Here is a 15,154-nt window from a genome sequence, read left to right as displayed (position 1 = left end):
CTTTCTCTAAAGCACGTATAACCGGACTTATAGTAGATACATGCTAACAACTGAGCTGGTTAGACTCAACATTATAGGCTGTTATAAGCTTCTGAACAATTCAAACCCAATAAAGAGACAATAGAATTTCAGGGAGGCAGAGAGATAGAATTGGACACCATAAAAATTGCATAGTTCATGATTCGAAAATCCGGCATACCAAATGAAGTCCATGACAAACACTGATCTTGAAGCAATGAAGAATCTTGAACCCAAATATCAGAAACAAATTGAAGAACCCATAAAAGACGCACTAGAAAGATGATTTCATGCTTTTAAATCTCAACATCTCAACTTAAATGGCTTCTTGCCCAGAACAACAAACTAATTGATTTATGCAATACTAAAAGAAACAAAGCAAGTAACTGAGAAACTTAACCTTCACCTAAAATTTTTGAGTTGGGCATTTCGTCATACACCTGGGCTGCACATAGGTATAAACTTTCATAAATTGATGACCAGATGTGATTCGTAACACCGCACCATGCCCTGAGCAAAACCCATCAATTTTAATCCTCAGTCGTAACAAATTTCGAAAACCCAGAAAAACGCGTGATAACCCAATGCTCTTCAAGAATCTCATCATTGAATTCTCTCCTTAACAAAGATCACAGCAGTAAATTGCTTCCTAACAACCCCGAGATACAAATAAACGGCAAAAAGGATCATAGCTTTAATGGACCCATCAGAGTCAACTAAGATGTTTCCAATGGCATGATGTTGCCGTGGAAGCGTCCGTGGCCATGAACGGATTGCAGAGAGCAGAAAGTTATGAACTGCATGACCACCTAGAGACGGCGCTTAGTGGTGGTGAGGTTGGCGACATCTTCTTTCCTTGTATCAAGAACTCGATGAAAATCTGAAATTTTCCCGAATTCAAGAACCGAAACTTCAAGAACTAAAAAGAAAAACAAATGGCGACTTCTCTTTGGCCTAAAGAAACAATTTTGACGACCCAGATTTCACCGACAATCTCTGTTCATAGCCTAGACGAAAAATCAACCAAGAAGTTACAGAAAGATCACGGAAGCATCGAAGAACTTGACAGAATTTCTATTGAAAATCAAAATAGAAAATAAAACTAGAAACCGATGAAAACTAATGAAAAAAACGGAACCACCAGAATCTATGGCATGAGCCTGGTGGCTCTAATACCATGTTAACTACATTGTAAAAGATGAAGAAAATGAAGAACTGTGTATGAAGATTTACAGAGAAGAAAGACAGAGAGAATGAAAGAAATGTTTGAGACTTTTCAGATTACTTTTCATAAAAATGAAAAGGTTTACAAGATATGCTATATATATCATTTTACACTTTGACAGCTCACCTCTAACTAACTTTTAACAACTCAGCTAACTACCAACAGTTCTCAACTATATTTAGCTGACATGGCAGCTGACATGGCACACACTCACAGTCTATTTGATGTCTACACTTATCAAGGAGGATACAGAGAGAAAGTAGAGAGAATCAGAGATAATTTTAGAGAGAGAGAGAAAAAAAAATGCTTTCTTGCTTTCATTAAGTCTCAAATGATCCAAGTTTATAGTATTTAGAGACTTCTCATTTATTACTCACGAAGAAACTGAGCTGACTACTCGAACAGAAAATAGCTGACTTAACAACCTAAACAGACTTCTAACAACTTCTTTCTTCAATCTGTGAAACTTGGCAATGTTACAACGGTTGATATCTTTACATCCCCTTCAATCTCATGCTTGGACGAGCCAAGCATAAGATTGGCACAACGTTGATTAAACAGTGGTGCAGAAAGATCCTTTGCCGGTATGTCTACAAATTGTTCCGCAAAAGATACATGTTGCACATTCAAATCCCCTCTTGTAACTCTTTTTCTGACAACGTGGTAATCTATCTCAATGTGTTTCACTCTTCAATGGAATACTGAATTAGAAGATAATGCAATGGCATAAATATTATCACAATAAAGCATTGAAGGAATTTATATATAAAGGCACATGGAGATCAAAAGAGCTGCCTAATCCAAGCCAATTCAGCTACAATGGCAAGAACTCTAATACAAAGGAACATGGAGTGGAAGAAAGCTTATATAGCATGAGTACACTATCATGGTAACGTTTCATGTCAATAATACAAAAACACGTAGACAAAAAATAACACATATTCTTGTCTTATTGACGTGGGGTGCTATTGTGACAGGGTAATCTGTGCCATTGAAGTTCTAGTGGGGATGCCATTGATGCAAGTCCAATATTTTAATGGTGTAAACAATAACGAAAATTTAGGGATTACGTTTTGATAGTAGCTATAAAGTTTGTAAATACCCCTATGGTTGCCCTTTTCAAATTCTAACGAATATGGGATACATCCAAAGGAGAAGAAAACATATATAGGTTCAAATATTACATGCAACTAATAATCAATGGGTGGCCTTTGTCATTGGCAATTAATGGATTTTTCCCTGCAGGACACACATAAAGTTGTAGCTGGGATTTGCCCTAATCAATTTGTTCTCCGTGGTCTTATTGTTTGAAGGGGTAATTTTCATTATTTGAATGCGTGAAGGTCGGCATAGTACTTGACCAACCATCCTTTGATGATATGCACTTCAGTTTTTCGCTGCTCCACCAACCAGCCTGGATCAGTAGTGTGGTTTGCACGAAGTATATCCAAGCAATGAGATCCTGTAAAATAAAATTTAATTTTGTACATTAATTTAAACAATTTCCGTATGTCTATATCCTTTTGGTATATCCGTTTCTTGTAATATTTTAAGCTGAATGAATTATATTTAGGTGGGATTATTGCCCTATCAATTTTTTTTTCAAATGTAATATATTTGAACAGTCTGTTTGATGACTATTTTAGTTTTAAATTTTTATTTGACGTCCATAAAAACTGACAAAAACATTTTTCAGATTTTAGTTTTTAGAAACAAGATGAAAACTGGAAACCAATCTTGTAGTTTTTGTTTTTAAATACACAAAAAAAAAAAAAAATTGGAATGAATTTGAAATCACTTTTCATTTTCCTAAAACTTAAAAACTGAAATTGGTTACCGAACAAATTTTCAAAAGACCTCAAAATATAACATTTTGTTTTTGGTTTTTGGTTTGACCCTTCTTCTGAAAATATTGAGTTTGACATGTACCATTCTTTGTATGGACGGCAACAACAGTGCGTGATATGTCCTCCAACACCCTGTGTAATGAGAGTTAAAAACAACGGTTAACTTTGCCAGGTACATCATGAATTTTGGTTTATCAAAGCAATATTCCCTTTATTTGTGTTTATATACTAATTTTCATGCTTACCCGCCACTACTGTATGGGTCTCTTAGCCCATTGGAGAAAATGATGTTACTAGCAAACCTGTGGAGAGCTAGTTTTATATCCTGTGTTTGGTATAATTTTAGTCAGCAGCAACATATTGAAGTGAATTAATATTGTATATATGAAGATAGAAACTGATGTTAAAATGTTGAATATAATATAAAGAGGACACTTACATGGCCTCCGAAGTACGTAGTGGCCCAACGTGGTCGAGGAGGGACACCATACTTTGCCTTGCAGGATTTGATGTAGGCTTCCAGATCGTACAGGTGAGGTTGAAACATGGTGTCGTTGCTGATGCTTATGGGTATCACCATGTCACTACACGTCTAATACAAATCAGAAAGTCATGAGTCACATCTAGAAGGTCTAAGGCCCCATTTTGTTGTCGAATTTTTACAGCCCTATAAACCCATCTGTCTGTGTGTGAGAGAGTAAAATTTCCCACTAAAATATATATTTATCATTGTTAATATTGGCAATGACTGATGTTTGTATTAAGATGGTTTTTTTTTTTTTTTTTTTTTAATACAACAAGAAATTTCTAACTATAGGGAATTTGGGTCAAAAGCTACACAATGGAAAAATAGGGAAGGATTGTTGAATATTTAAAAAATATAATATATATATATATATATATATATATATATATATATATATATATATGAGGCTGTTTGACGGAAAGTTGGGTCATTGACCTGACAATTATATCTTTTCAAATTAGCATTGCAACCTTTTTGTTAATACCCAACGGTTGCTGCATGTTTTACAACATATATGACTTTTGGGTAATTGGTGTTTGTATCAGATATGTCCATTGGACATAATGCTGCAATGTGTTGTATCCCATTCTTTGCTCTCTTTTCTCTCTACATCACATTCATACAATTTCTTTCTAGTTATTTCTAAGGGAATATAATTCGGTTTTGCTAATCGAATATTCCATACTTTGTTGTATCCTGGAAGTGATTTGCCAAGAACCCTTTAGCAAACTCATTCGAGTGGGGGCAAATAACACTTTAAGAAAACGATTCAAGTCGTACCTCAAAGTCATCATTCGGATTATTCTCTATATTTCTATATTTACTCTAACAGGTATCACCATGTCACTACACGTCTAATACAAATCAGAAAGTCATGAGTCACATCTAGAAGGTCTAAGGCCCCATTTTGTTGTCGAATTTTTATAGCCCTATAAACCCATCTGTCTGTGTGTGAGAGAGTAAAATTTCCCACTAAAAGATATATTTACCATTGTTAATATTGGCAATGACTGATGTTTGTATTAAGATGGTTTTTTTTTTTTTTAATACAACAAGAAATTTCTAACTATAGGGAATTTGGGTCAAAAGCTACACAACGGGCTCACCGTAGTAACTTGGTATTGAACATGCTATCTACGTAATTCGAATCTAAGTTCTTAGGAATATTAAGATCGTTATTAACATTAGTGTTGCCTTGAGAATCCATATTCACTCATGCAAATTTTAATTTTTTTTAATATATGCGGTCGTCTTATTTCTTTTCCGTCGCTAGCTAGAATAAGAATCAGATTTCATTTGCAGTCAATTTCTCTTTCTTTCTCTGCATTGGTTTGTTAACAACTTTCAATTGTAATATGATAATGTTTAGCTCAAGTACTAATTAAACACTAAACAAGAAAGAAACAGTCTGTGTATGAATGGGATTCTATAGCATTATTATGTAAGACAATATTAGTAACAATACTTAAGTTATTTCTATTCGACCATTTAATCAAGTTTTCTTGAATAATTTTAGGAGGAAACTGATCATCTGTGATCTTTCCTATACATAACATAGTACGCCACACACATTTCTTCCATGATTTATTGAATTTCTACTTATTGTAAAATTATCAAGTTCTTTATATTGGATTATATTATCATAGGTAAAGAAACACTTTGTAGTTCTTTTTCGGAAAACATTTTCAAGTTCATATTTTAAGAAAGCACTTATTAAGTGTTTGTTTTTTCAAGAAACACCTTCAAGTGTTTTTCAAAACGCACTTGAATTTCTAATATAAATATCTACACGTTCTTCTAGATGCAATCACAAACAAACTCGAAGTACGATATATTAGTTATACATGGTGTCAACATAAATGTGACTTAGTAGGGGGATCTAGCTTTAGCTTGAAGAGGAAATGAGTTCTCGTTCTAAACTGTACCGGGGGTTGCTTCGGTCAGTTACAGGGATGGTCAGTAGGTAAATAAAAAATAAATGTGACTTAATGTAAAATAAATGTGACTTTATGAAAATTGGAATTATGTGATATGCAAATGCAACACACAAAAGAAAAGGCAGTATGATCCACACGAACTTGTGTATCTTCAAAGGCAACTCTTTGAACGATGATTACTCAATCTTGGAAAATTATTTGGTAAGCAACCTAGCTAGCATGCGCGCGCATGTCAATGCATGTGACCACATGAAGGCCATCTGATTTTATCAAGTGGTGGTGGACTACTCTTTTGAACAAATCAGCATCAAGAATATTTGACTATTCTTTGGAATAAATCAGTATCGAGAATATATAGTCCACTCTTTTGAACAAATCAGTATCTAGATATTTGACTATTCTTTGGAATAAATCAGTATCGAGAACATATATTATCCTCCAAAAACATGTACATGTGTTTAGGTGGGCTTTGCACAGTTGCGCATGCGCGTAGTAGGGTATGTGCGACAGGAGGATGAAGATTCAAAGTCTACGCCTAAATTCGAAGCTTCGAACTTGAGACATTTTTTTTTTTAAATTTTAAAAGCAACCGTAAACTTAATTAAATCAAAGGTCAAGATACGAAACCATTTTAAAACTTAGTACTGTGGTGGCATTAAACTTTGGAATGCTAAAAAGATCCTTCCAAGGGTTGAAGGGGTTTTAGATTCAAACGCCCTCCTCCGCCTTAATTAAAAAAAATCTAGTTGATGTTTAAATGTTTATCCTTAACATTAATATCCTAGTAGATAAGGTGTTGGATTTCTGCCTATAAGTCTCTAGTTCGAAACTCCTCCCTTCCTAAATTATTGTAGTAGTTTCTAACTCTCCACCTTCTCCTAATAATAGTAAATTGTAAAATAAATACAAAATTGAACAAAAAATTTGAGCTATAAAATTGGTCTTGTAATGCATGCAAGCATTGGTATTACTTTTTAAGTTTGTCATAATTAATCAATTATGAGATGGTGACAAGATAACTAAATTGATGTAACTAATTACCTGCCATCTCCACCCTATATCTGTTTCAGATAGGTTTCCGGGTTGATTAACATAGCACGACCTGTTTCCTGTGTATGCAACAAGGCCTGCAAATATTTTGCTCAGAGTATCATTTCCAGAAGAAGCTCCATCAATTCCTCCACAGACAACAGTAACTGGATATCTTGGTGGATGATCGTATTGAGCTGCCCGAGCATAGACCGACTGCAAGTAGTCCTTCAGCTCAGAAGAATTGTTCAACAAACTAAAAAACAATAAAACAATGAATTAATAAGTGATCATTAATCTTGGGAAATTGACTAAAATGAGGCTTTTTATAAACGAAACTGTTATTGACACTCTAAAAATCTCATTTTTCAACCCTCACAAATGTAATTTTCTTTCTAAATATAATAAGTTTAGAGTGTAAAATGAGAATTTTGGAGTGTTAGTAACAATTCTGTTTATAAATCTCAAATGTTGAAATGATCATCAAATAATGACATATCAACAAATCTCAAAAAGTAACAAATTCATCAACTGAGATTTGTATTTTTTTTTATCGTTTCAGCCAATTTCTCAATAACAATAAAGTTTCCCCAGACTTATGTCAGGCTCGGCCCAGGCACAATGCGGGCAGGGCAACCGTCCGGGGCCCAAAAAAATTGGGGGCACCAAAATTATTAGGGTGATATATTTATATATGTTTTTATAAGAGTATAAATTTATAAAATTTGGTTTAGTGATAAAGAAATTTAACTAGAACTGGTGGTTTTGTTGTTTAAAATGAATGAGGAGGTCTTATGTTCAAAACACCATGTGTGCTTATTTACATTCCAATTTTTTAAAATTTCTTTTCATAATAGTATAAATTTATAAAATTTGGCTAAATGATCAAGAAGTTTAATTAGAAGCAATGGTTTTTGTTGTTTAAAATTAATGAGAGGTCCTAAGTTCGAAATGCTATGTGCATGTTTATTTTTTTTTTCAATTTTTACAAATTTTTGTTTGCTTGTTAATTTATTTACTAGCTAGTAGCTATGTGGGTTGCTATTTTTAAATATTCATTCCAATTCAAGTCAAATATTCAGCAAAGAGTAATGCACAGACTAAATTTTTAGACCAAATTTGCAAATAATATTACGTGTCATCAAAATATTTAATTTAGTGTTCATTCATTACTTATACATATCCTTAAAGACTCAAAAAAATAAATATTTTTTTAGTCTTATATTGACGAGGTTAGTAAATAAGAAAAAATAACTCACGATTTATACAAAAACACTTTAAAAGTTCAGATGGAAAACAAAACTCATAATCTATCTACTTATAAGCCTGAAGTTTTTTAGTTTCCTTCTCTTGATACAAAATAAATTAATTATTCCGTGTTTCTAAATTATTGAGTTTGAAGTGTTTTTCTAAATATAATTTTATTGATGTCTTACGTGTTAAAACAAATATTTTTTTATATGAAATGAGGGCACATTTTTTTACGTCGCCCCGGGCCTTAAAAATCTCTGGACCGGCCCTGACTTGTGTAAATGAAAAAAGTACAAATAATTCTTAATGACACAAAGAAATATCAAGCTAGCTAACTAGTCCAGAAATTATGTAAATCCCAACATACAATGTCAAGGTTTGCTACACTAACCTGCAAGTGTGGAACTTCTTGCTAAGAATTGAGAGGCCTCCATGCTTAGAGGCAATTTCATCAATTTCAGACCATGATTTCTTTATTGTTTGGTAGCAAGTCTCACTCGCTTCCTGCACATGCATTCCAAAAAGTTATATAACTCCAATTGATGACACATTGATGTTAAAACGTCATCAAAGAGAAAGACTTTACTTGAAAATCCTTGGTCACAATGGAATAATATCCCTTTTCTGGTGGGATAATGTTATCAAAGTAAAGAATTGGTGCTGACGATGCTAGAGCTCCCACTGCGACATGGGGATATTTGAGCCGAAACCATGAAGCAAGCACTGTATCAAAAATTGAAAATCAAAAGGGAGAATAAAAAACATGGCCAAAAAGTTACCTATCTTAATTACTAAAACAATATTCGTGAAGGTGAATGTGCAGTCACTCACTTCCACCGTATGATCCACCGATAACAATCACCGGAGAATCTTCAGCGTGAAGTTGCTTCTTTACATGTATGAGGATCTCTGCATAATCTGCTATTGCCTGGGCTGAATTGAAGTACCCAATAGTGCTTGCATTTTTAAATGCTTCTTCCCTTGATCCGAACGGGATTGATTTCCCATAGTACCGGTGCTGATGAGAAAAATAAGTGTCTCAGACTGAGTAATGCAATAGAACTCACTTGATCAACAGTCCAAATTAATAATAATCTTATTACATGTTAATTAATGTCCGGCAAGAAACTACTTCCCTTAGTTCTATGTTGCGCCCGGAAATTCTTTTGTACATACCTCAATGAATATCTGGAGAGCTTGGAACTGATTGGCGTTTTCACTGAGAAAGCCGATAATAGCAAGATCGGTGTCAATTGATTCTTCTGCGCCCAAGTAAGCCAATATTGGTGCACTAACATTGGAGCCACCCCAGTACTTGGAGTTGATCAAATATCTTTGTTGAAAAGTAGTGAAGCTATCGGGCCTGAAGTTGAAATGGTCAAGTGTTTGGGTGTAGTAAAATGTTTCAAAATCATTTTCATTTGCAAAATAATTTCCATGTACAAATGTTCCTCCAGTAGGACTCAGCCTTGGGATTTTCAAGGGTGAACCAGAAACTGAGGTTGTGATAAATAGAGAGATGATTGGTAGAAGGAATAGAAGTAGAGATATAAATGAGTTCATGGCAAGGTTGTAGAAGAGAATAATTTTAGGGTTTCAGTTGTGTGCTTTGGAATCTGGTACTAAGCACAGCCATGCATGTATAATACATATACACAAATATATAATACATATAAATGTACAATGATCGACGTCTCGAAGAAAGGAGACTTTTGCATTGTATTGACTGTTGACTTTAGTGGTGGGGGACAATTGTTTAAAGGTACAAGAACTTAATATTAAAACAGTTAGAGCATCTTCAAATAATATATCAAATATAGTATGTCAAAATTTTATTTGATGGCTGATGTGGCAAATTAAATACAAATGCTAAATCTTCTTGTTTTCCAATGGATGTGTCAAATATTTATTTTATTATTTTATTGGGCCTAGAGTTACATTAACTATTAAAAAATAATCAAAATTAGTTTTAGTTTGTATTCTATTGGTTGTTAATGGGACCCGTGTATTAAAAAAATAAATTAAATATATTTGACTCCTTATTTGTTTGCTGTAAAAAAGGCAGCTAGAAAGTAAGGAGTCAAATAACTCACATGTCACATCATATATGACATATCCATTGGAGAACACTTGAATGTTTTTTAATCATATTTGGCATATTTGACATCTTCTTTGAAGATGGTCTTAGATATTATCCCCTCTCTTATCTATCGACTTCATAAAAGCACACAAGAATTGATAGCGAACTCAATCTTGGTTGGAGAAGTTTCCATGTTCGACTTACACGAATGCGAATATGATATACATATATTTATAGTTAGTGTGATATTAAGTTGTTGCCTTAGATGAGTTAATAGCTCATCCTACAAGTATCTTTATAAATATCCTATACTTTGTCCTTTAAAAGAAAGTTCTGATTCCATAATGAAAATGTCGTTTCAATCCAAACATTTCCCAAAAAAAAAAAAAAAAAGAGTTCTTTTGATATAACCCAATGCAACACTTGGCTTAAAGCATTCCTTTATTTTGTAGGTAAATTATTTTGCATATATTATTACATATTCTAGGAACATTTTATTATTATTATACGACGTGTGCAATCAATCAACATTCCTTTATTTTGGTAAATTATTTTACATGTATTATTACGTATGGTAGGTGTGGATGCAAATTTCTTCCTCATTGATCTTGGACAAAATTGCACCTACAAAACAATTAACACCTTAGGGTCAAGGCCAAGAGCCTCATGCACCAACGATGAATGGGGGGGGGGCTTTGGCCGAAGAACCTCCGATGCCAAAGTTAGAATTTAGAGAGAAAAGTGTTTGGAGAGTATTGAGAATTTTGCAAGTGTGTTGGAATGATCTTTTGGTGAAAATGGAAGCCTATTTATAGGGATAGGGTGGCCGGTCCTCTTTAGAGAAAATGTGGCCGGCCCTTGGATGTTTTTTAGGGTGTAACTTATGGTTTAATGTGTGATTTAATGGATTAATTAGGCAATTAATCCATTAATTGGTTAATCAACACATTTTTGGAATAAATATTTTGAGGGTTATGTAATTTGTATGGGATGTTTTGAAGGTTATGAAATAATTACCTTGTGGAAAATATAGGATGAGGATGGATGACATAACTTTGAATTTGTTACCTATTTTGGGCACTTTTGATTTGGTTGAAGGATGATTGCCCGCTGCTCGAGCGTAGGAATCCCGTTGTACCTCAAGGGTATTTTTGTCCTCTTTTGTCCAAAAATCCACGTGTCGCCTTGTGATTATTTTTGGCTCCACAAATGCCCCCACACCTGTTGGGCTGCTCGTAGGAAAGGGCAGTAGGTGTAGAGATCATCTTGCTTTAGGAAACGTAGGACAACTTTCTATTTTGATGTAGATTCCCTCTTTAATAGGAAATTAGGTCCTTCTAGGAAAGGGAAATAAATTTCTCTCAAAGCCTATTTAAGTCCACCTTAAGTGGGTTCAAGGTTCTAAAAAACCCTAGGCGCTAGTCGGGCGGTGGGCTAGCGCCTAGCGCCTAGGCAGCTAGCCGAAGTCTAGGCGGACTCCTAAGCGGCCTAGGCGGATTTAGGTAAATTTCTTATATATCTTGTAAATAAGTGCATATTGACACTTACAAAAAATTATACTTGTATGAAATCTATGGATAAAATGCAAAAAAAGTATCCAACAAGTCCAAATTTTAAAAACAAATTAAGCATATATGCCATATAACTTAAAACATTTTGAATGATTATATCTAATTTTAAAAAAATAAAAGTGAAAATCCCACTTAGTGGGTTGGGTGGTTCATAGTAAAGAGAAAATTCTGATGTGAATATGTGGGAGGTTCATAGTAATTTAAAAAAGGAAAAATATTTTTTAGAGATCATATTAATTTATGTTTAATTTAAAAAGAAATAAAGATGTCAAATATACTCGATGGGACACGTGCTGAAGAGAGCCATACCAATTAATTTAAAAGCAAATCAAATCCCTAAAAGTAATGCCATGACTTAAATGGTGTTGTGAGAAAAAGCAGTCAGAGATAGCAAACTTTAGGGTTTAGGCTTCAATAGCTCTTTGGTTTATGCACCCATGCAAAGTCACATCAAAAGTCTTAAGAATCCTTTAAAATCTTGCTTAGATCTTATTGGACAAAGGACGTGGATCAGACAGTTCTAGGGTTGCTCTAATTGTGTAAGGACTGACACACCATTATTTTTTACGAAAAATAGGACTGACAACCTATGACTTTTTTACAAAAAGCAAGCAACTTGATGCATGCTGTCAAAACTTGATTGGAGGTAAACTAAAAGAAAATTTAAATAATAAAAGTACGTAGAGTGTACACGGTGTGAAAGGAAGAGAGAGAAAGTCATTTCTCATCATTTTCAACCTTTTGTCTTCTTCACCAAACCATGAAGCAAAAACCCAGAAAGGCAATATGCAGTTGATCTGCATTCTTGAAAACAGAACAAACTGAAATTCCTGGATCGCCTAGGTCGCCCATGCCATCTCGGCAGCTGCCTAATTCATGTCCCGATTTTGCTCCCGATTTTGAGTTAATCCCCGCGGCCAGCCACCGCCCAGCGCCTAGGCCGATTTTTAGAACACTGAGTGGGTTATTAAATCAACTTTGGAGAGCGATTTATTCTACCCTACAAGAGAGAGAGAGCTTAGAGGATATTTGTTCCCCCTCCTCTAGCAATCTTCTACATCATGCCCGTGCAAAGGACTATCTTTCGTTGATTTCTTCGTCTTCTCCGTGCCGCACCGATGTAAGAAAAATTTGATTTTTTCTTGTCTTCTTCTTGGATAGTGTTATTGCGGGGCAGCCGTCGGGGTGGTGCGACATGTCAGCTGGCAAGGGCCAAGAGTCGTGACAGAGACCATTGCTTGGGTTGTTTGGCTTGGCTAGAGCCAAGGGTAGCTTGTGCGGCTGGGGCCGCGGATTATGGCGCTGGGGCGCAGTGCTAGACGAGCCACATGACTCATGTCCTTTGAGCTCTTAGACCTTACTCGGGCCAGGATGGCGACTGAAAGAAATGAGGAGGTCGTGGGCCTCATGGGTTGCTAGAATGTTGGGCATGCAGGCCTCCTGCCTGCTAGAATGCTAGGTTGAGCTCTTCTGCTGAGTACCGTGAATGGCGTTGGCTGCTTAGTTCTTTTTACCGAGAGAAAGGTGGGTTGCTCCTGAAAGAGGAGGTAAAGAGGATCAAGGCGGATGCATTGGCTCGTCTTATCGCTGTCGTGGAGCCTACTATGAATGAAGATGGAAATAAGAGATCTTCCCCGCCTACTCAAGAGATGCCTGTCTAGAAAATTGAAGACTTCCTCCGCTGCTCATGAGGGTCTGCCTGCTGCCGAGATGCTTGTGATTGACATAATTTCTTCCAATGGGAAGAAAAAATGAGGCTGATAGATCTGAGCACGTGGCGCTTGCCATGTCGAGAATGGCTAGTACGATTGCTGATAGGATTGCTCAATGTAAAGGTCCTGTCATGCCCCCAGTGACGAAGTCTGTACCAAGATGTCTGTTGGGAGCTAAGTCCGGTTCACCTTTGGAGAGGCTTGCTACTATGAATAGCGATAAGGTGGACTCTGCTGCAAAAGTGGTGCCAAGGCCCACTCCCTTTGCTGTTGAGACTGATTCGCCTGCTAGAAATGAAGAAACTGCTCGCGTGGGCAGCTGTGAAAAATCCATTAAGCCTGCTTCTGGGGAGGCTGCTGAGATCTATGTGCTTTTGAAACTAGATCTGCTTGAAGACATGGACGTTTGTGCCAAGTTTGTTGATGGCAGTAGAAAGGTTGTTTGCCCAAGTTCATTTGCGAAGCATACGACCTAATATAGAAAGACTGCTCTGCTTGCTATGATGCATATATAGCAAGGCTGCCAATGAGGTGGCGAATACTATGGCAGCTGAAGCTTATTCCTTAGCTGAGGAGATCAAGAGGTTGGATTCTGAGCTTGTTGCTTTGAAGAGGTCTAATATTTCTGCCCCACTTCTCTGCAGCTTGAGACCATTTGCCAAGATATTGTTGACTTGAAGACTAAGCTTGACGCGATCTAAGTTAAGTATGAAAGTGCAGAGAAGGAGATTGGATGTTACATACCTCAGATTCAAGATCTTGAGTTTGTAGTTTCTGAGCTTCGTTTTACTGCTTATGCAAAGGATGAATAGTCGATTGCTGCTTATAATCAAGTGATCCACTTCAAGAAGGTCGTTGATAGGCTTGAACCCCAAGTGTTGGAACTTCAAGGTGTACTGAAGATCAACGAAAGTTCGAAGAAGGAAGTGGATGAGCTGCAGGGCGTTCGTGTTGTTTTGCTTGAGAAGAATGAGCAGCTGAAGGGTGAGAAGGATGGGCTTAAGGTTTCGAAACCTTTTCTATTTCTCCGGAAGACTTGCTTGCTTTTACTTTTGAGGCTTCCATTGGTGAAATAGTTGGAGAAGTTAGTGCCCAGGCTGGGGCAGCCGGGAGAGAAGCGCTGGATAATGCCCCTGCTAAGAGCGTTGTGGCTGTTGAAGGAGTGGCGACCGAGTAGTCGTGGGATGTCCAAGCTGCTATAGTATTCTAGGTAGCCTTTAGGATTTTATTTGTTTTTCCTTGTAGCTCTTGTTTTGCTTGAACTCATTCGACCTTTGGTAATTATTTATAAACATGTTTTCTTCATTTTTCTTCATCTTCGCTTCTTTTGTTCATGCCTTAACCTTTAGACTTGATAGACTAGTGGCAGGCATACTACTTTTTTATAAGCAGACAAGCTCGCGTAGCCTATACAGCCGTAGGTGTTGGTGTAGAACTTTGCAAAGTTGTTAGCCATAGGGTTGGCAGTCAGATGCCTTACTTACAGAAGCAGATAAGTCCGCGTAACCACTAGGCTGTTAAACTTGGCTTTCTCCAATTCCGTAGGTTGCGTAGCAAGTATCACAACACTTTAGGACTTGGTGTAGGTTGTTCTGCGCTTGGTAGATGTGAAGCTTATCGACTACGTAGCATGTCGGCAGTGGATAAAACTTCATATATGCACACTAGCTTATTTTAACCTTTCACAAGAATGTGCGGTTGTATAAGTCTAGCGCGGCTTTACTACTCGAAGGGCATGCCGTAGGCAGTCTTCCGGAAACCGTAGGCTACCTTAGTGTATTCGGTAGCAGCTTTAGGGTTCCAAAACAGCCGTCTGTAGGGTGTACTGCGTAATGTGCCCCTCCGTCTCTAGGGCCCGGTTCCCTGCGGATTAGGCCAAGATACCAAAAATCCTTCAATTAGCTAAGCCTTGAAAAAGACCATTGTGGTTATTTCTAGGAATCCCGGTGTAAGCCATC

The 15,154-nt window shown here is 36.4% G+C and overlaps 1 protein-coding gene across 1 annotated transcript; it reads right to left on the bottom strand.

The window, feature by feature from the left end:
- Positions 1 to 2,274: 2,274 nt before the first annotated feature.
- LOC126614199 (uncharacterized) lies at positions 2,275 to 9,485 on the bottom strand. Its single transcript, XM_050281787.1, has 9 exons — positions 9,010 to 9,485; positions 8,665 to 8,851; positions 8,420 to 8,556; positions 8,225 to 8,337; positions 6,595 to 6,838; positions 3,530 to 3,682; positions 3,336 to 3,415; positions 3,173 to 3,222; positions 2,275 to 2,705 (listed from the first exon to the last, which is right to left on the bottom strand). The coding sequence occupies exons 1-9, from the start codon at positions 9,394 to 9,396 to the stop codon at positions 2,569 to 2,571; spliced, it is 1,488 nt and encodes a 495-aa protein (XP_050137744.1). The 5' UTR covers positions 9,397 to 9,485; the 3' UTR covers positions 2,275 to 2,568.
- Positions 9,486 to 15,154: the final 5,669 nt, after the last annotated feature.

This window comes from Malus sylvestris, chromosome 3 (assembly GCF_916048215.2).
Source record: "Malus sylvestris chromosome 3, drMalSylv7.2, whole genome shotgun sequence".
Taxonomy (NCBI): domain Eukaryota; kingdom Viridiplantae; phylum Streptophyta; class Magnoliopsida; order Rosales; family Rosaceae; genus Malus; species Malus sylvestris.
The sequence above is the reverse complement of the archived record's forward strand: the minus strand, read 5'-3'. Positions and strand labels throughout refer to the sequence as shown.